General features: G+C 42.5%; 2 protein-coding genes across 3 annotated transcripts in view; one reads left to right on the top strand and one right to left on the bottom strand.

Moving 5' to 3' along the window:
* Positions 1 to 15,261, bottom strand: part of LOC132868603 (large ribosomal subunit protein uL3-like) — a 61,126-nt gene extending 45,865 nt beyond the window's left edge. The window contains exon 1 of one of the 2 annotated variants that reach the window (XM_060901611.1): positions 14,857 to 15,261. In XM_060901611.1, the coding sequence (XP_060757594.1) occupies positions 14,857 to 14,907 (51 nt within the window). In that variant the 5' untranslated portion in view covers positions 14,908 to 15,261. Of the gene's footprint in view, positions 1 to 10,643; positions 11,535 to 14,856 lie in introns of those variants that run through there. The other variant, XM_060901613.1, reaches the window with a different exon arrangement.
* Positions 15,262 to 17,515: 2,254 nt separating this feature from the next.
* On the top strand, positions 17,516 to 20,942 carry ndufb10 (NADH:ubiquinone oxidoreductase subunit B10). Its single transcript, XM_060902595.1, has 4 exons — positions 17,516 to 17,755; positions 18,547 to 18,685; positions 20,425 to 20,564; positions 20,799 to 20,942. The coding sequence occupies exons 1-4, from the start codon at positions 17,608 to 17,610 to the stop codon at positions 20,882 to 20,884; spliced, it is 513 nt and encodes a 170-aa protein (XP_060758578.1). The 5' UTR covers positions 17,516 to 17,607; the 3' UTR covers positions 20,885 to 20,942.
* The last annotated feature ends 250 nt before the right edge of the window (positions 20,943 to 21,192 follow it).

Genomic DNA, 21,192 nt, shown 5'->3' with positions numbered 1-21,192 from the left:
GCTACGCAGACACTGTCTGCGACACCATCTGCGAGGACTGGGTTGTCAGCATAAATTGGCCTTACAGGTGTTCTAACACCACGTCGGAAGGAGTGAAACTCCATTCCTTTCCTTGGAAAAAACACCCTGAAATAGCAAAAGAGTGGGAAAGAAACGTTTCCAAAACACGTGCAAACTGGAAGTCAACAAAATGGTCATGTCTCTGTTCAGCACATTTCGAGGAGCACTGTTTCACTTTGTCGTCCAGAACTCGAAGAACGTTTGATCCAACTTATCCACTGGTGTTGGAGGAGTCAGCTGTGCCGACGTTGTTTGACAGGCCCGGGCCGAATCAATCTGTTAAAAGAGAAACAGATGACAGCAGACCCCCCGAAGGGGCGGTCAAAAAGCGAAAGTCCGGTGGTGCCTTTGCCAAAAGAGAATGAGCCAGGGTACGTGGCTATGTGTTGTTATTCAATACATGTATGTTGTTTAAAATTTGTTGTAACGTCACAAATGCGTCTTATACCATTGCATATTACTTATCAATAGGCCAAAGCAGCTAATACCAGTAATGTACAACAACTGAAAGGCCAATACCTTGTTTCATATATTTAGTTAGGATAATATACATGATATATGTGTGGAGTGATAGATATAAGATGTCATCCGGCATGTTTTGAAAGTTTGTGAACCCTTTAGAGTTTTTGATATTTCTGCATAAATATGACCTAAACTTCTGGTAGCTACTGTATCTAACATGATCTAACAGGAGCTTAGACATGATGTTTTTTGGAGTGGGACCAATAGTGTGACGTGACCAGGACCATATGTTTAAGACATTATGCTGTTTAAACAGAATCTTTAATAGACGTGAGGGCAGACAATCTCGATAGCTTCCCTGCTTCATGTTTTGTTTTCATGCAATCCAGAACGACATACACTGATGTGACGTCACTCGCCCTAGCGGCAAAAACGGGCAAATGGCTCATGGCGCTTGTAGAAGCCGGGGCAAAAAACACAAAATCGGCTCTGAAATTCTTGATTTTCTACAAAGACGACCCTTTATTCAAGTTGAGTTTTGGATATTTTATTTCACAATACAGCAATAAAACAATAAATACACATATTACGTGGTGTAAAAAGTTGTGTCAGTGGGTCTTTAATGCCCAAGCCTAATATTCCCAATTTAGGATTATATTGTAGTGAAGGAAGCACAGTTGCTCTGCATGTTAAAAGCTCTGGTTAAAAGGAGCGGCTGCTCCTTTAAGAGTATATCGCTTTCCGAATCAGAAGCGCTAGCGAGGAGAATAACTTGCGCAAGAATTATAAATATTAGTGGAGTACATTACAGCGCAATGTGAAGTACCATAAGAACATTTAAGTCAAGAGTTTAATTGATGTATTTCGTTCATTACCGTTTATCCAAGCAAGTGTGCATCCACGACACAATTAATTACTGAGCCCACAACAAGCGTCCTGACAAGCATAGCCTGCTAGCACCATATCACACCTGGCTTGTTTAAATGTTCAAATAGCGCTTTATAAAGTTACCTAACATATACAAGTGCAATGCGCTTTCTGAGCACGAGTCACGTCATGAAGTTTACTCATCACCATAACAAATAGCCAGTAGGCTTGCGCTAGCCTACAGAACACAAACACTACGTTTTATTTCGTCTTCCCTTGACCACCTCTCTGTATGGCTGTCATTCTACTGTTCGAGTAGAACTACTGACACATTCACAACGTTTCCAGACGGGGATTTAAAAATGACTGCAGCCTACGTTATGCTGGGGACTGCTTACTATGCACAACATTACATGTAGTTTCAGCGAGACTAGTTGGTTGTAGGCTAATTCAAGTGCTTCCTTCCATAAGCTAAGTTTGCCTGGCTACACAGATGCAAATGGACAATTTTAACGAGTAGTAGATGAAGAATGTAAACATATAATGATGTTGTGCTTTTGCAACTTGTGTGTTTGTGACTTATTGCGGCAAAAGCAGCGTGTCCTTACCTTGAAGTGGGATCTGCTTCTGCCCGAGTGCCCATACGGCCACCTTGAAACAGTTCACAGCGGTTAGCTACGCGTGTTGATTAGCTGTATCCCTTGTGCCAAACAAATCAGATGTTGTGGTGGGCGGGACCGTGTTCTTGAACTCAGAGCGGCGAGTGCAGGAAAGGACGTGGAGTGACAGTCGCATTAGGAACGAAATGGCTGCAAAAAGGCATGTTATCGGCATATCGGTGGAAATTATGGCCGATACCGATAACCCTAAAAATGCAGAATATCGGCCCGATATATCGGCCAGGCCGATTATCGGTTGACCCCTAATTGCAATAAATGTAAACTGTAGAGATGCAACCTGGTCATTTAAATGATTACAAATGGGATTTTTTTTTTCTTTTTTTTTTCTTTTTCTCCCCCCCACCCCTTTGGCGGCCCTCAGTTCAATGTTGGGTCCCTAAATTGGCCCTCACCTATCAAAACTTTGAGAACCCCTGCTCTAGTGTCTGTCCAAATTCTATTCTGGGGCCAAATGCATAGAATAAAGGCGGCGGTTAGTCCCTGTCTCACCCACTTGTTGATTTTGGGTACTGATTGGCTGGGATTAAAAAACCTAATGGAATATTTAACATGCAGTGGGTCCTGCACTAGTAGGTCACGGGAAAGTCCCGGTGTGGCGTTGACTGGAGAAGCTGTCGCAGAGCCATCTACATCAACACCGACAGAGTGAGGAGCAGCCCGCTCCTCCTCCCTCTCTCGGGGATTCCCTTGGGGATTTCCCGTTAGAGCAGTCGCAAGACGAGACTCTGCAGCATGCATTTGACCAAGTGAGAGTAACTGATGGTCAAACTCTTCAGCCAAGCGCAACACCAACCTTCCCCTATTTTGCCATTATTAAAGATAAATTGTACCGAGTGACGCAGGACACTCAAACCAAGGAACAAATAACCCAGTTGTTAATCCCAAAGAGCCGTAGGGAACTCGTGTTCCATGCGGCTCACTTTAATCCCATGGCTGGACACTTGGGGCAAGATAAAACACTAGCCCGAATAATGGCCCGATTCTATTGGCCAGGGATTCACGGGGATGTCTGTCGGTGGTGTGTGGCATGCCGCGAATGCCAATTAGTAAATCCCACGGCCACTCCAAAAGCGCCTTTGCGCCCTCTTCCTCTAATCGAGACCCCGTTTGAGCGAATTGGGATGGATCTCATCGGGCCATTAGATCGGTCAGCGCGGGGATATCGCTTTATTTTAGTTCTAATGGACTATGCAACACAATATCCGGAAGCAGTGCCTCTCCGCAATATCTCAGCACGCAGTATTGCGGAAGTGCTCTTCTGCTTTATCTCCCGGGTCGGGATTCCGAAAGAAATCCTGACAGACCAAGGCACTTTGTTTATGTCACGCACACTGCGCGAGCTGTATGGGTTACTGGGGATTAAGTCTATCTGCACCAGTGTTTATCACCCAAAAATGGATGGCTTAGTAGAGCAATTTAACCAGACACTCAAAAACATAATCTGTAAATTCGTAAGTGAAGATGCGCATAATTGGGATAAGTGGCTCGAGCCCCTGTTGTTCGCAGTACAAGAGGTACCGCAAGCCTCCACGGGGTTTTCTCCCTTCAAATTATTATATGGGCATAAGCCGCGTGGCATTCTGGATGTGTTACGGGAAAATTGGGAGGAGGGACCTTCACCGAGTAAAAATGAAATCCAGTACGTTCTTGACCTGTGCGCAAAACTCCACACCCTCACGCACCTAACCCAGGAGAATTTATGGCAGGCACAAGAACGGCAAAGCCGGCTGTATGACAGGGGCACGTGCCTTAGAGAGTTCACGCCGGGAGACAAAGTGCTCATATTATTGCCCACGTTGAGTTCTAAATTAGTCGCCAAGTGGCAAGGGCCCTTTGAGGTCATACGGCGAGTCGGGGATGTCGACTATGAGGTGAAGTGAACGGATAGGGATGGGGCACTGCAAATCTACCACCTCAACCTTTTAAAACACTGGAATGAGGGGGTCCCCGTGGCGTTGGCGTCGGTAGTCCCAGAGAAGGCAGAGCTGGGGCCGGAGGTAAAAAAGATAACATCTCGGACCACTCCGGTCCCTTGTGGAGACCACCTCTCACCGGCCCAACTCACGGAGGTAGCCAAGTTGCAGAAGGAATTTTCCGACATGTTCTCGCCCCTTCCTGGTCATACCCACCTCATAGAACACCACATCGAAATGACCCCAGGGGTGGTAGTGCGTAGCCGCCCTTACTGCTTGCCCGAACACAAGAAAAAGGTGGTTTGGGACAAACTCAAGGCCATGCTCGAAATGGGCATAGTCGAGGAGTCCCACAGTGACTGGAGCAGCCCAGTGGTCCTGGTTCCCAAGATCGACGGGTCGGTCCGGTTCTGCGTGGACTATAGAAAGGTCAACGCGGTGTCTAAATTTGACGCATACCCAATGCCTCGCATTGATGAGTTGCTTGATCGGTTAGGCGCTGCTCGCTTTTATTCGACACTGGATCTAACAAAGGGATATTGGTAGATCCCCTTGACTCCTCTATCCCGAGAGAAAACGGCTTTTTCCACACCGTTTGGATTACACCAATTTGTCATGCTCCCTTTTGGGTTGTTTGAGGTGCCCGCTACGTTCCAGTGGCTTATGGACAGGGTCCTCTGCCCTCACGCTGCCTACGCGGCCGCCTATCTAGACGACATCGTAATGATTGGCCGCGGCACTTGGAACACCTGAGGGCTGTCCTAAAGTCACTGAGGCAAGCGGGCCTCATAGCTAACCCAAAAAAGTGTGCGATTGGGCAGGTGGAAGTATGGTATCTGGGGTTCCACTTGGGCCATGGGCAGGTGCGTCCCCAAATTAACAAGACCGCAGCAATTGCGGCCTGCCCGAGGCCCAAGACCAAAAAGGAGGTGAGACAGTTCTTGGGGCTGGCTGGCTATTATCGTAGGTTTCTACCTAATTATTTGGGCGTCACCAGCCTGCTAACTGATCTCACTAAAGGGGGCTCCAGATCCGGTCCAGTGGACGGAGCAGTGCCAACAGGCCTTCTCTGAGGTAAAAGCTGCACTGTGTGGGGGGCCACTTTTACACTCCCCTGACTTCTCTCTCCCCTTTATTTTGCAGACTGATGCATTGGACAGAGGGCTGGGGGCCGTTTTGTCCCAGGAAGTGGAGGGCGAGAAACACCCCGTGCTGTACATCAGCCAGAAACTCTTGATGCGTGAAAGCAGATACAGCACAATCGAGAAGGAGTGTCTCGCCATCAAGTCTGTGCTCACTCTAGGACCCAAATTGTTTTAGCGAAAAGTGCTAAAGACTCAAATTTTTCTTTAGCAATTTGCAATTTTGCTTAGCAAGAAATGCTAAAAGAACAATTTTCTTTTTAGCAAAGTAATTTTTTTTAGCAAGATATGTTATACTTCTAAATGTTTCTTGCACTGACATAATATTGAAAAATGAATTGTTATTGTAGTTTGTTGGTGAATCCTCTTATTTTGATCATTTCATCAACTGTATATATGTAATGAAATTGTGTGTTTAATTTAACCCGCTTAATCTGGTTTACGGAGTCCATATTTTTCATTATAATTATATCTAACATCTGGTGTGATGTGCTTTGCATTCTTTGCTATCTATGCACCTTTTAGCCCTTAGTCACCCTCTGTAGTATGCTGACTGGCCTGTGTGGGCGTGTGTGTGTGTGTGTGTGTGTGTGTGTGTGTGTGTGTGTGTGTGTGTAATTGGGATCCGTGTGTGTGTGTTTAGGGGGAGGGGGGTGTCTTTATGGGTAGGATGAAGGGAGCTCAGGGAGTTAAAATCAATGGTTGTTTCTTATAAATTAATCTCATAACCCAAATATAATGATATTCACCATTAATTTCTCAAATGAAACACTTGCAGTCAAAACTTTGAACCATGTGCGTCAAAACGCTCTGAAAACAAGGTACACTTGGTCGATATATCCTGGTTCATCTGTGAGTTCTTCCAAAGTTCTGTCAGGGTTGATATGTAGAAAATACATCTTTAGAATGGCTATATCGTGTTTTTATCCCTAACTGAGAAAGCTAACAGAATATTCTAATATGTTCTCACTTTTTAGATAAATTTTTGTCATACGTAAAGTCGGATAATTTATTTTAAACAAACCTCGCTATAATCTTGTTCACTAATGAGTGAGAATTGCCGACATTATCAGCGCAACTCGGAAATTGATCATTTTATATGTAAGGTCCGATGCTATTGGAAGACGTAATTTGCAGTCAATCAATAAGAAGCTTCGAAACTCGGGGGCGTTGGTTATAAATCAAAACATCGAAGATGGACACGAAAGGCAGGGCCTGAATTTCATTTTTCAGAATGGGGGGGAATTCCCCCCTCAGTGACTCAAATGGGGGGGATTTACACAGTTTGGGGGGGATTTATACAGTTTGTGGGGAACGCTACTTGTGGGCTTAAATAGCTTAGGTCTTACCTTCTGCCACTACTCAGATTGAAGCTCTCTACAGTATGTATCCTTTTTAGCAGACTTTTCATTTTGATATCTCCAAATTTGGATAGCATTGTCAGACAAAGGCCAGGTGGATAAATGCAAGTATTATTCCCACCAGCCGTCTAAGATATGGACTGTTCAGTTTCGGGTGGAGGGTAGAAAACCACCACAAAATGAAAGAGATCCTTTACAGCATGACATTGCTGACTGACTGCATCAAACACCAATAGCCTTTTTCTAGCAGTGCAAGTAAGGCTCTAGGAAGAGTTTAGAAGGTTGTATGCCTTTTAGTTAAGTTAATTTTACAACCTCCTTAGTGTTGCTTTACACAGCTGCTTCTTCCTCATCTTCGTGCACTATTCTTTAAGTGTCACTGCTGTGTTTAATTATAAAAAAAGAAAAAAATCAGTCTGTTCTTAATAGCACTCAATGAATTTATTGACACAACAAGTCTAACTTAAAATCTAACTTAAACCAGTCTGCTGACTTTTCAGGATTCTCTTAAATATGTTTGTGTTATTTGTCTCTTCGTTTAGTGACCATCTCTTTAATCAGTGACCTTTGCTTTTTCCTTTTATAACATTTTTATATCATCTTTTTTTATCAGCTTTTATATCATTTTTCTATTCTCATGTTTGATCTGATCATCCCTGTCATCTGTTTAATGTCTACAATTAAAATAAGAAAACACTATCAAACTGTTCTTAACACTGAATGAATTTACAAACTTTGTTTCAGTCCACACATAGAACGTTAACATGACAACAGTCTTTGTTGACTTTTCAGGATTCTCTTATACCATATAGCCCTGTCTCCTGTGTCATATGCCATCTTTAATTTAAAAAAAATCAAATTGTTCTCAACACTGAACAATTCATCTTTGCTGAGTGCAGGATTCTTGTACATGTAGTCTTTCCTACTCTTTCTCCTAGTGGTCATCCCTTTTGTCAATATCAGTGTCCTTTGCTTTTCCTTGTAAATACTTTTTTCTTATAGCCATGCTCTGATCTAATTCCCTTCGCAACATCGACGTTAACGTTAGCTGTCTCGTCCTGTGTATTCTCAACGGTATCACTCACACTGCTATTACCACCATCAGATTCAGGAGTTTTCCTCTTAGCAGGGGAAACTTCTGCCACTGCACTTGTACGTTTTAGCCAGCGGTCCAGGTTTGTTTTACAGCGAAAGTCCGAGAGAGGAAGAGTGCACGCGCTGTATCTGTGTGTGTGTGTGAACTGTCTGTGTCTGCTGTTTTTTTTTTTCTGAGTAGGCTGCGGGGGGAGAGGGGGGTCAGTCAGTAAAAGGACGGTTCAATTCAAGTAACCTTGAGAACAGAAGGTAGTCGCGCATTCACACTGACCCATTATTAGATTGACGAGTAATGTGTGCAGGAATCAAGTAATGTGTGCAAGAATCTCTCGCATTGGAATCGTTAAAGGTGTGGGAATTAAAAATATATATATATGCGCGATACCCGCAATCCCGCGCCCAAATTCAGGCCCTGAAAGGTACTGTTTATCTTGAGAAATCGCAATTGTTTGATGGATTTTGCTTAAACTTTAAATGACTTTCGCATAAAATGCGAATACAGATGATTTTCTTTTCGCAAATTGGAATAAAACTTCGCAATTTGCAGACGTGCGAGCGGCTAGCGTGAGCCCAGCTACAGGGTCGCAGGCAAGCTGGAGCCTATCCCAGCTGACTATGGGCGAGAGGCGGGGTACACCCTGGACAAGTCGCCAGGTCATCACAGGGCTGACACAGACACAGACAACCATTCACACTCACATTCACACCTACGGTCAATTTGGAGCCACCAATTAGTCTAACCTGCATGTCTTTGGATTGTGGGGGAAACCGGAGCACCCGGAGGAAACCCATGCAGACACGGGGAGAACATGCAAACTCCACACAGAAAGGCCCTCGCCAGCCGCTGGGCTTGAACCCAGAACCTTCTTGCTGTGAAGTGACAGTGCTAACTACTACAGCACAGTGCCACCCGTCTGTTTATTTTAAAGGTCTCATTGCATCATTTTTTCATTAATTGCGTGGTGGTCTCTAGTATGAATGCCCTGTGAGCCGGTTTTGGTGAAAAAAATGCTGTGGTTCTCCTGTTTCAGGCTGTTCTAGTTTGGTGGAGGAGTGGGTGGTGGGAGAATGACAGGATTTCAGCTCTTACTCATTAATATTCATGACATGTAAACATGTTACCTCTGATTGGCTAACAGCAATTAGTAAACGTGTTATCTCTGATTGGCTAACAGCACTGTGACGCTCCCTCCAGTGGGTCAGAACAAGCGGATGTGGGTGTCTTTGTAAAAACTGTTTTGATTGGCTATTATGGTCTCAACATCGATGTTTTGACCAATAACAATGTAGATAACACGAATTTTACATCACATTCAACGTGATTTAAACGAGACTAAAGATGGCAACTTGCAAATAATGTGTAAACATCGTTGGAGTTAATAAAGTTTGAACAGCATGAAGGAACCAGTGGCGGCTGCTGGTTTTTAAAACAGGGGAAGCCCATTTTACGCATTCATCGTAAAACCTGTAGGCTGGATATCAAAGCATAGAAATGTGTGCCCCATTAGCATAGTGAACTAGACAACCCTACCTAGTGGCAGAAAGTATTTTTGCTTGTACATTTCATGTTATAGTCTGGCTTGCCAGGCTAGTGCCTCATATCCTTAATCAAAAATATCAAACATCCAAAAATCACTGGCTATTCAACGAAGAGCCTTGAACATCATACCCTGATATGCAACACAGAGTCTTTAACACAACACCCAGCTGTGCAACACATCCTTGAACATCTTCTGCAACACAGTCTGGAAATTCATAACCAGGTAGGCTATGCAACACACAGAACCTTGAATATTATACCCAGGTATAACCTATAACACAGAGCCCACCATTCTCTTAACATTACTGAACAATATACACACTTCAGATTCATGAACATGAACACTATTTATACACAAATTCTGCCCTCCGCTCCTTTTCCAGAAAATGGTCTGTGACCCTGTCATACTAGCTGGTTGTGCTTTCCAGAGACTTTACCAATTTCTGTTAGCAGCTAGCACTGCAGATCCCAATAAGGCTCAAGCTAGCCTACAACCAGATTGAACTACAAATGAAATAAAAGAGTGAATTCACGAATGATCAAACTGATAGAATGGATGAAAGTTAACGGAGCACAACGAGTAATATTTACATTTATTTACAGAGTAATGTACAGAGACATCAATGAGAAGAAACGTTTATATGAAAAGAAATTCGGACAGCACTTTGGCACACGACTACACTTTCTCAACATCCGCTAGGGACTGACTGATCATACTTTCGTGTTCCTCGCCGAAGTACCGCCCTCCTCATGTCTTTCAAACACTACCTCCAATAATCCTTTATCAGCCCGGCTTCTTGCCCCTCCCACTGTCTCGTTTAGTCCCAGAGAAGCCCAGCTTCCCTGGAAGTGACGATTTTGTTGATTTTAACCAATAACAACTAGCCGAAATTGGCTGTTCAGAGCCGTCTCGTAGACTGCAACGGATGCCCGGCTGCCAGTCAGTGTTGCCAGATACTGCTGACGTTTTCCATCCCAAAATATGTTCAAAACCTGCCAAAATGCACTTAAAACCGCCCAATCTGGCAACACTGCTGCCAGTCCATAAAGCCCATTGAAATAAGAAAGGTTACAGCCTGGCAGCAAAGGTGATTCTCATAGCAAACTGCAAGTTCGTCAGACATCACTCAAATAAGTTACAGGATAGTTATGAACATAAATACAATCTTGGGCATATATTATGTTATGCAAGTTATTGTTTTAATGAGAATTCAACGTCGTAGACGCCGCAGTTTGAGGAGAGAATTTTAGGGGAAGCTCGGCTTCCCTTGTTGTCTCTGAGAAATCGCCCCTGGAAGGAACATACCCCAACCCCTCGAAATTAATAAAAAAAATTCTCAACGGATTTGGCATAATATAAAAAGGTCGGGTTTTTTTACCCAGAAAAAGCGGAAATCCGCCAAAAAGCAGAAAACTTTCATCCCTGCCTAGCTTGTGACCATGTCATGCATGCTAACGTGGAGAATATGAACATGCTATTTTGTAACAAAAACCTTCGAACAAAAAGTTCATGTTTTACTTACAGCTTGTGAGCTGGTGGTCGATCATCTTGACGGTACAGATCCAAGTATTAAAAACAACCTCGAAGTAAAACCACTACTGAAGGCGCCGAAGTTTGAAAAGTCACTGTGGTTGAAATGATCAGAACACAGTACTAACGTTGCATTATACTTCGCTGGTAGTGTTCCAAAGATAAATTCCAACCATTTCTTCTTCGGCTCTTCTATCTTGCAACGTTGCTCCGCTTAGGTTTCGTTTCTGTCGGCGGCTCCAGCCCGACTTTGGACGCTTGTAACTCGGGCAGGGGAGGTCCTAGCCTCCCCAAACTTGGCAGCCAGAGACCTCTGCCCTCTCCCCAACAAACCAGCGCTGCCAGGGCGGGCTAGCCCCGCGCCTCGGGACGTAATTCGCCCCGAGGCGAGCCGCGGCGCTCCGCTTAGGTTTCGTTTCTGTCGGTGGCTCCAGCCCGACTTTGAACGCTCGTAACTCGGGCAGGGGAGGTCCCAGCCTCCCCAAACATGCAACGTTGATGTGTTACTGCCACAAATAACACAGGCACGAACTTGTTCAGACATGTTTTCAACTTGCTGTTAGGTCCTCTTCATTAGCTACTGACGAGATGGGCTCTGCTATCTCTCCTCGCGCTTAAATCTGAACTTTCTTCCCGTGGGCGGTCGCAAGCCAAGGCGGGTGAGGCCATGAATACTAATTTTTGAAGTGACGCAAGTTCGTAGGGCTTTTTCAGATTCGCTCGTTTTTCTGACTATTTTCTTTCATAAGCTAATATAGGGAATGGGAGTAGAATTAAATTTTCACATGCAGCATGCATATGCAACTCGAGTGAACTATGGTATTTCAAAAAGAGCCAGTATTAAACGTTTTTGGTGGAAGGGCACCTTTAAATGACAGAAACGACTCACGATTACGTCTTCTTCTTCTATGGCGTTTTATGGAAGCTGGCATCCAATTTGTTGCATTGCTGCCACCTTCAGTGTCATTCCATTATTGCATTAGATTCTCGAGTCCAATGTCCTTCAGATATTTAAAAAGCCAACACTTTCTCTTCCCAGTTGACCCCATTTCTAAAATTGATCCCACTGACACTTCTTTCATGCCCACTTTCCTGAGTTCTGTTAGAAGTTCTTGTCTTTCTCTACTGTATTTATTACAGGCAATAAGAACATGTTGTACTGTCTCTGGCTGTTGACATTCTAGGCACAGTCCATCCTGATGTTTTCCTAGAAGGAAGAGAGTATTATTGAGGTAAGTATGGCCAATTCTCAACCTAGAAATAGTGACTTCATCCTTCCTTTTCCACCCTCTTCTTTTACAGGTTACTGAATCAGTCACTCTATTAGTTAAAGAGAATAAATGTCTCCCCTTAGTCTCTTGTTCCCAGCACTGCTGCCATATTAGGTTAACTTGTTTCCAGACAATACACTTGCCCTCTGCTTTGGATAGATTAATATGTCTACATTTTCTTTTTTTCACTGCTTTTTTTTGCTAGCCTATTCACTTTCTCATTTGTTGGAATACCTATATGTGCGGGAACCCACATCAATGACAACTCAATCCCTTTTCTCGTCACATCCCTGATTGCCAAAAGAATGTCATAAATGAGGTCTTGTTGACTTCTGGATGAACCTGTCCCAATACTACTAACAGCTGACACAGAGTCACTGCACACCAGTACTTTCTGATTATTTATCTGAGCTGCCCACTGCACTGCCATTAGAATAGCATACAATTCTACTGTGAACACATTCAAAAAATCTGATATTCTCTTGTATGATTTAACGTTCCACCCTTGGACAATAAAAGCTGCACCAGTGGCATCTGTTGACCCATCAGTAAAGATTAAAATGTGGTCTTGATATCTCTCTGCTACCTGGATGTGAAATGCACTAATTAAGTCTCCAGATTTACTCTCTGCTTTTAGTTCAAGTAGCTCCAAATCAACTTTAGGTACCTCCAGCTGCCACAAAGGAACAGTGGGCCACAATACAACAGGACAGAAGACTTTGTCATGTATTGACAGTTCCTTCGCTACAGTGTCACCTGACCATCCATAGCTTGACAATTTTGCCACCTCTCTCTCCCAGCTTGGCTGACTTATTGCTTTAACTGGATGATTGTCTGTTTGACCCTTCATATTCACCCAGTAATTAGCCTGCAGTTGCTTCCGGCGAAGACTAAGTGTCATTTCTCCTATTTCGACTTGGAGAGCACATACAGGCGCTGACCGCACAGCTCCTGTGCATATCCTAAGAGCTTTAGCTTGAATTACATCTAGCCAGGACAGAACTAATTTGGAGGCAGATCCATATACCAGGCTAGCATATTCCATTCTTGAACTTTCCATTCTTGAAATTTTTTTTAAGAGTTTTTTTTCTAGTGCTTTTACCATTGGAGACAAAGTTGTAAGAGTTATATCAGGTCAAACTATAGTTTCTCTAGAAAAGAATGGTGTAGCTCTCCCTTGCTAATGTCAAAGCACCATACTAATACAGCTTGCTAAACAGTGGATGACAGTGGTGGGGTAGGTTGTAACACATTTTTTGAAAGTGTTACAACCATCCCCTTACATACAAAGAAGATATTTTTTGTGATTTTAATGATTCTACAGAATGCCTAGAACATGGGTGAGGAAAACTAATCGTGGAGTGGATGCCAAGGTACTAAAAAGAGCAGCAGAGGAGGTTAAAAAAGGAACATCTGTCAGGGCAGTGGCAAGAAAGCATGGTATCTGCCATGTTTCCCTTCATAGGTATTGGCAGAAGTTCAAACTCCTGAAAGACCAGGGATCGCTGAACCTTCCTCTGGTAGGATATGTCAGTCCGAACAGAGTCTTCAACAGGGAGCAGGAGGAGATATTGGCAGATTACATTAGCCAGGCAGCTGATATATACTTTGGGCTAACTCCACATGAGATAAGCATGATAGCTGAGAACAGGGTAGAATAGGCAAAAGTCAAGACCTCGCAATTTGTATTAGACCTTTCAAGGATGCATTTAATTTGTTCGGTGTTACCAAAATTAGCTATGACCTCTAAAAAAAATGTTCTGTGGAATGGGGCTAGTGGACATGTCCATGTTCATTCATTTTATCTTTGTGTGTGACTGTTCAGCTCTCTCTCTCTCCTCACAAGACACAAATATACACACACAAAGTATAAACGTTATGCTTTTTATATTTTGTTTAAAACAATATGATCTTAATTCTTTATGTGAATGGATTGTATGTTATAGGTCTACAATATATGTTGGTGAATCTATTTTCAAACCCTGTTTATGCAATAAATCAGCATATCGAATGAAGTTCCATTGTTTTTCTGCATTTTGTCTATCTGTTACAACCTACCCCAGTAGTGGGGTAGGTTGTAACAAAGGTACACACTGTATTTGTCATAATCTCACAAATTTTGTGACATAGTTGAGGAGATTTAAATGGTTGCCACTTGTAGTGGACAAATTTGGGTACTTTGCCTGAAAGTTCTAGAACTGTAGCTTTGAAAAAAATGATAGTTTTCAGTGCTGAAAAAAATGTTATAACCATACCCAGTCTCCCCTACTCTCAACCTTAGCTCCATCTCTCTTTGCCATCAATCTTCTAATTCCCAAAACCGACCCTCCTTTAATGTTTTTTTTATTTCCTCCAAGTTTTCACTAAGCGCCACTCCTGATATTACTCCTCTTGCTCCACGCTCACCAAACTTTCTTACCTCTGCTATTTCTTGCTTACAGATTGACTAAGGTTTCATTACTTTTTCCCTTTGTCCACCGTCCTTACACTTAACCAGTAGGCTTCCATCCCTCAACACCTTCGCCATTTCAATCTCTCCGCAAGCCTTCTTCAACCCTGTAGTTCAAGGGTGGGCAATTATTTTTTCCATGGGGCCACATGAGAAACAGAAAATTGTGGAGGGCTGAACTAAATGCTGCATAATATTAACTGCATTTCTTTATATAAAGCAGTAAATAACATTGTTTTTTACAAGCTGCTAAGACTGGTAAGAGTATGGAAAAAACGAGGTTGCCTTACAAAAAATGTCATTTATTCAATCAAATTTCCTAAAACAATGGTTAACAAAATGTGAACGTTTGTACCATTTTTTTTTCAGTCACATTCACCCCAAAACACAATAAAGACATCACAATATTGTCTTTCTACTCCAAATATCAAGCACCAAGTCCACCAAGCACTCTTTCACAAATTCCCCCTCCGAGAATGGCTTACTGTTTTTAGCGATTTTGTGGGAAAGCACAAAGCTGGTCTTGGTTGCTGCATCCCTGGATGTGTGACGCTTGGTTAAAAAAAAAAGCCTTGCTGCTTTTCTAGCTTAGCCAGCAAAGCTTCCGATGTCCACGCTATTTCAGCATCAGTCAAGTTTCGGTATTTCTCAGCGTGCTTCGTCTGGTAATGCCGACTCAAATTGTAGTCTTTGAACACGGCAATCTGCTCTCCACAAACTAAACACACGGCTTTATCTCTGACTTCAGTAAATAAATACTTAGCAGTCCATGTTTTGTTGAAAGCCCTGCATTCGGCATCTACCTTTCTTCTTTTTGCGGACATTTTGGGAGCTAAAGTCTTCTTGTGATCTGCTCCCAACAACGTCGATTCGGTGTAGGTATCAGATCTACAGATCGGCTCAGGCTCCGACGCCTGCTGGTGATGTCACACTATGTGATTGGCTGGACCGTTTGAAGGATGACGTACAAGTTTGTGGTTGGTCTGGACAAATTACGGAAGTAGTTATCGGGGGATTAGGTTTCGTGGGATTTCACAGACATATAAACATAGACGCTGCATTCTGCGTAGAATCATATGTCATCCTCGCCGCCATATTGGATGTGACAAAGTGGAGATTCTTCAACCATCTCTGGTATAGCATCTAGACAGTAGCCGAGAATAAAGATGCCTCATTCATGTGCTGCGTTTAACTGTACCAACAGGTTTACCGTCCAAACGAGATCACATGGGATTACCTTTCACAGGTGAGACTGGAAAAATACTTTTCATTGTATTTGGTCATTATAATGTAATTTTACAAACAGATTTTTCTGACTTTGTGGCTAATATGAAGTCTCGTGCATAATAGCCGCTCGGTGAAACCCGTCTCCAAACAACAAAGTATTTCCTTCGTAACTACGCTGATTGTTGTTAGTTGCTTAGCTAACTTTTCACATACTATGTAGGTTTCCCAAAAATAAAGACATGAAAAAGCAGTGGGAGACAGCTGTGCGACGGGAAGGGTTTTCTGCTACTCCGTCATCCATGCTCTGCAGTGAACACTTCAGAATGGAGGATTTTGACAGAACAGGTCAGACAGTCAGGATCAGAGAGGGAGCTGTTCCTTCAGTCTTCAGTTTCCCAGCTCATCTCCACCGGGTAGGTGTAGAGTTATAAGCAGTGAGAATTAGATAATACAGTGCCACACTATGGTGAACATTTTTGAATGTATGATGAATGTTTTTAACCTTTCTGAATGTGAAGGAATCAGTGATGTATTTTGTTTTGGTATGACGTTAGAACCTGGCCGAACTCAGTTTGGCGGTCACTCGGCTCACTTTATTCAACGAGAGTAGGTCTGTGTGGTGACTCAATAAATAAAACAGTAAATTTTTATTTTCATTAACAATTTCCAGTTTTTTCACTATTTCCATCATTTATCATATTCAGTCTTGTAGGTTGGTTATTGTGGCCTCAGGTTTTGGTAGCTTGCTACGGTATGCTGACTGATTAGCTTACCTGAGCTATCTGTCGCTAGTTTGCAGTGTACAGGGTATTTCGCACACTATTTATAACCATCACATTAAAAGTTATATGTGTTGTTTTGATGCCTGTTTGTTTCCCAGATATATACATGTGTGTCTTAATGGGTGAATAAAAGGCATCGAGTTAAATATTATTGTAGAAAGGGGCTTTATGAAGTTGTCCATTTACTTGCATTGGTTTACGGGGAAGATTTGCCACATCCAATATGGCGGACACTCTGACGTATCCCAGCAACGGGCCACCAGCTCAATGCGGAGTCTATGTTTATATGTCTATGGGATTTCATGTCATGTTCATGTCGCGCGCATTGCGTTTTTGTTGAACACAACTTCAAAATAAAAGCAATGCACATTCAGTCCATGCATGGGGTAAAATTAGAAAATACGTTTATTTTGTAATTTCTAATTAACCTTAGGCTGGCCGGACAGAATGAACCAAAGAGGTCTGCTGTAGTTAAAGCGACTAAACTAATATCTCTAACATCATTACCTTCCTTAAACTTAATGATCGCCTTCAAGTCAGAGTCAGGATCGTGAACAACTCTCCTTCTCACATCTCTACTCCTCTCTCCCAGTTCATTCTCACGTTCTTTTCTCTTGTTTTCCTCTTTAGAACTACCTAACCGCGGAGTACTAACTCCTCTTCCTCTCCCCCCACCAATATCCTCATCACCCATGATCTAAGGCTAATCCAGACCCAGTCACAAATCGGTTTATGCCAACCGCCACCAATCCCACACACTGATACTCTCAGCATCCTCCACCGACGCCTCTCCGACTCAATTCTGTTCCTCTGTAAACACTCACTCCTACTCCCTCCAAAAATCTCACTACCCCTCTTCTTCCCACGATTACGTCTTTAGTTCTGTCATTTTGGCGAACAGCGACATCTAGTGGCGAAGAAATGCCTAAACACTGTGTCACCCATAACCTTTTACATTTGACCTCTTAATAACGTAATGTGTTTTTTTAATTATGAAATTGTTTGCTTGTTTGTTTTTATTTAGTTTTAACTTAGGGTATGATCCCCCGTTTTTGTTTTGGTGACTGGTTAATATCTTTAACACAACCTGTACATTTTTATTTCCACTCTTGTCCTTTCCTCCATGTTGGTACAAGCTGCGCATGCGCACTGTAGGGGAAAAAAAAGAAAGGAGAGGGTTTTGAGGTCGAATAGGAAAGGCTTTAAAATTCAATTTCGCAACTGAAAATGCCAGATGATTATGATAAAGACGCGTATCCTGAGCCCCCACGGCGGACTCCGGTTGTAGATAAACAGACTGTTCTTCCAAACCCGGTTTTAATCGCATCGAAGCTTTTCTATTACTCTGTGGATCTCCCTGTGACTGCATTCAGGAGTGAGTTTACATTATTCAGCTCCAGGAGCAGTTTATTCAAAAACTATTATCGTCTGTAATGTCTATTAGTCACTATCTATAGCTTTTTTTATATTGAGAGCAGGTTTTAAACGTGATGAATCTACCTAACTGCCATTCTCTTAGCTGTAACTTGCTACTAGCTAGCAACTTAGCATGACTGTAGTGTCAGCTGCAGCTGGTGATGTGAATGAAGAGTGTATGTACACTACCGTTCAAAAGTTTGGGGTCACTTTGACATTTTCCTTATTTTTGAAAGAAAAGCACTGTTCTTTTCAATGAAGATCACTTTAAACTAATCATAAATACACTCTATACATTGCTAATGTGGTAAATGACTATTCTAGCTGCAAATGTCTGGTTTTTGGTGCAATATCTCCATAGGTGTATAGAGGCCCATTTCCAGCAACTCTCACTCCAGTGTTCTAATGGTACAATGTGTTTGCTCATTGCCTCAGAAGGCTAATGGATGATTAGAAAACCCTTGTACAATCATGTTAGCACAGCTGAAAACAGTTGAGCTCTTTAGAGAAGCTATAAAACTGACCTTCCTTTGAGCAGATTGAGTTTCTGGAGCATCACATTTGTGGGGTCGATTAAATGCTCAAAATGGCCAGAAAAATGTCTTGACTATATTTTCTATTCATTTTACAACTTATGGTGGTAAATAAAAGTGTGACTTTTCATGGAAAGCACAAAATTTGTCTGGGTGACCCCAAACTTTTGAACGGTAGTGTAACTTAATTTTTTGTTTGTTTGTTATTTTCCTCCAGATGCTCTAGAAAGCCTTCAGCCCCAAAACAAACTCCACTACTACCACCAGAAGTTTCGCCGTGTCCCAGAGCTGACTGAGTGCCAAGAAGGCGATTATGTTTGTTATTATGAAGCAGAAATGCAGTGGAGACGAGATCAGTAAGTCTGGACTAAACCAGAGGTGCACATCAACTAATTAGGACTGGAATATATAATGCCTTGCATAAGTATCCCCTCATCCTCCCCCCTTGAACCTTTCCTCACAATTATTTTTGGAGTACAATGAGTTGGAATGGACTTAATAGTGATTTTGTGTGTCATAAATCTACATAAAATAGCCCATAATATTGAATTTGATTAGAACAAACAATATAGTTTACTAAATTATTTACAAATACCACCGTTCTAGCCATTATGTTTAAAAAAAAATAAGACACAACTAAGGTGTAGGAGGCTAGCAGTCAGACGAGCAACCAAGAGGCCATGGATTCTGCCTGATCCATCCTGACGCCCTATGTCTGGTTGGAGTCTCATCACATCGCTCCTGTGAAGGACGGCCTCATGTGGACAGTTGAAAGTCACACTTGGAAGACACTCTGGACACTTACAGTAATGCTTTTGTGGCTGAGGACTACAGTTGGCTTGCTAACTTTGGGACTGTGGTTGTCATGGACAGTTTTGCACTCAAGTTTCCATTAATGTAGAGTTATAACATCGATCAAACTGACTTCATGTTAAAACTGTTAATGTTAGTCATGTCTGTTGTTGTCCAGGTGAGGATTGGTTCCTTTTTGGGTCTGGTTCCTCTCGAGGTTTCTTCATGTCGTCTGGGGGAGTTTTTCCTTGCCACTGTCGCCATGGGCTTGCTCACTGGGGATAGATTAGGGATAAAATTGGCTCCTTTTGTTAAAAGCGCTATACAAACAAACAAACTTGATTTGACTGAAAGAGATCTGCAGCTCAGATGGGAGAAACTGTTCACAGGACAGCCACAATTCGGCTACTGCACAAGGCCTGGCTTTAAGGAAGAGTGGTGAGAAGAAAGCCTTTGTTGGAAGCATTCTGGTCTGATGAGACTGAAACTGAACTTGCCACAAAGTGCTATGTTTGCCGGGAAACCTCACAGCTCATTACCCTGAGAACACTGTTCCTACAGTGAAGCATGGTGCTGATCGCATCATGTTGAGGATGCATTTCATCAGCAGGGACAGGGACACTGGTCAGGGTTGAGGGCAAAATGGATGGAGCCAAATACAGAGTAGTCCTAGAAGAAAGCTTGCAGTGAATGCTCATCTTCTGAGAAAATTATCCTGAATATAATGTCAAATTTACACTGAAGAGGTTCAAAGCCAAGAACCTGAATGTGATCGAATGAAGCAGTCAAAGCCCAAACTACAATCTGAAACTTGAAAATTGCATATTACCAACAAAGATTAAGCAATTTTGCTAAAAAGAATAGGCAAAAATATCAGGCTCCAGATATCAGGATTGATCCAGCTGGGTGAATACTTATGCACCAACAAATGCCTATGAATGTTTGTCACAATGCAAAATTCAAATGTTGGGTATATTTTGCAAAACAAATAGTAAAAACCCCAGTTAAGTCCATCATTTCAGTTCCAGGTTGTAACATGATGAAATGTGGAAAAGTTCAAGGGGTGTGAGCATTTGTGCAAGGTGCTGTACCACAGTTTGATGATTTCCTTCCTCAGTTATACTTGTTTCAGCTTGTTACATAATCACCAGGTAGATTTGAACAAAGCAATAATCGAACTGTGCTGGATTGTGGTTCTCCAGGACCATGCCTGAGCACCACTAAACCCAGCCTTGTCCTTCAGTATTCATCATGTCCTGATTTCATTCTGCAACATCCCTGAACTGTATGTTTTGATTTGTAGCAAGGTGGACCAGGAGATTGTGAAAATCATCGAGCAGCGTGTCCGTGCCTGTCAGCAGCGCGAGGGGCCCAGCTACAAGCAGAACTGTGGCAAGGAGCTGCAGCAGTTTAAAGAGGTCTCCAGGGCTTACCAGTCACGCTGTGAGTGCACATATACATTCATGTTCAACCAAAAGACATGGATGGACAGTAAGCAGCCCTATAAACCTTTGATACTTTACAAGGTCTCATCAGTCATCCCTCCCTGCAGTGGTCCACTGTTTTGTTCATAAGATCAGCAAGGAGCTTAGAGATTCATAGCTTGAAAGGAATTTCATTACACAGTAAAGATTTGAAGTTAAACATATGTTGCTTAAAAACTCACTTTTGTTTCAGATGGTGATCTCGGTGCATATGCCAGTGCAAGAAAATGCTTGATGAAGCAGAAGGAGAGGATGATGAAACAGGCAGAGGAAGCATAAACTTGTGTGCACCTCCACTTTGTATAAATGTGTAAAATAAATACATTTACTGAAATTATTTTATTGGGTCAGTAAAATCATTGCTTTCCTTACATTTTCCTGAAATTAGAACAAGTCAGCATGAAGTCTTATTCATTGTGCTGGGATTACCACTTTACTGAACTAAGAAATGCTGCCTTGGACCAATTTATAAATATTCACAAAATGAACTGAGATTAGCAAGATGTTTGACAGCCACAAAGCTCCAGGTTCCTTACTCATGTTGACACCCTGTAAGTGCTCCTGTTGGTTTTTCAGTTCACCCAGAT

This window comes from Neoarius graeffei, chromosome 20, assembly GCF_027579695.1.
Source record: "Neoarius graeffei isolate fNeoGra1 chromosome 20, fNeoGra1.pri, whole genome shotgun sequence".
Classification (NCBI taxonomy): domain Eukaryota; kingdom Metazoa; phylum Chordata; class Actinopteri; order Siluriformes; family Ariidae; genus Neoarius; species Neoarius graeffei.
This window is presented reverse-complemented; position numbering and strand designations above follow the sequence as displayed.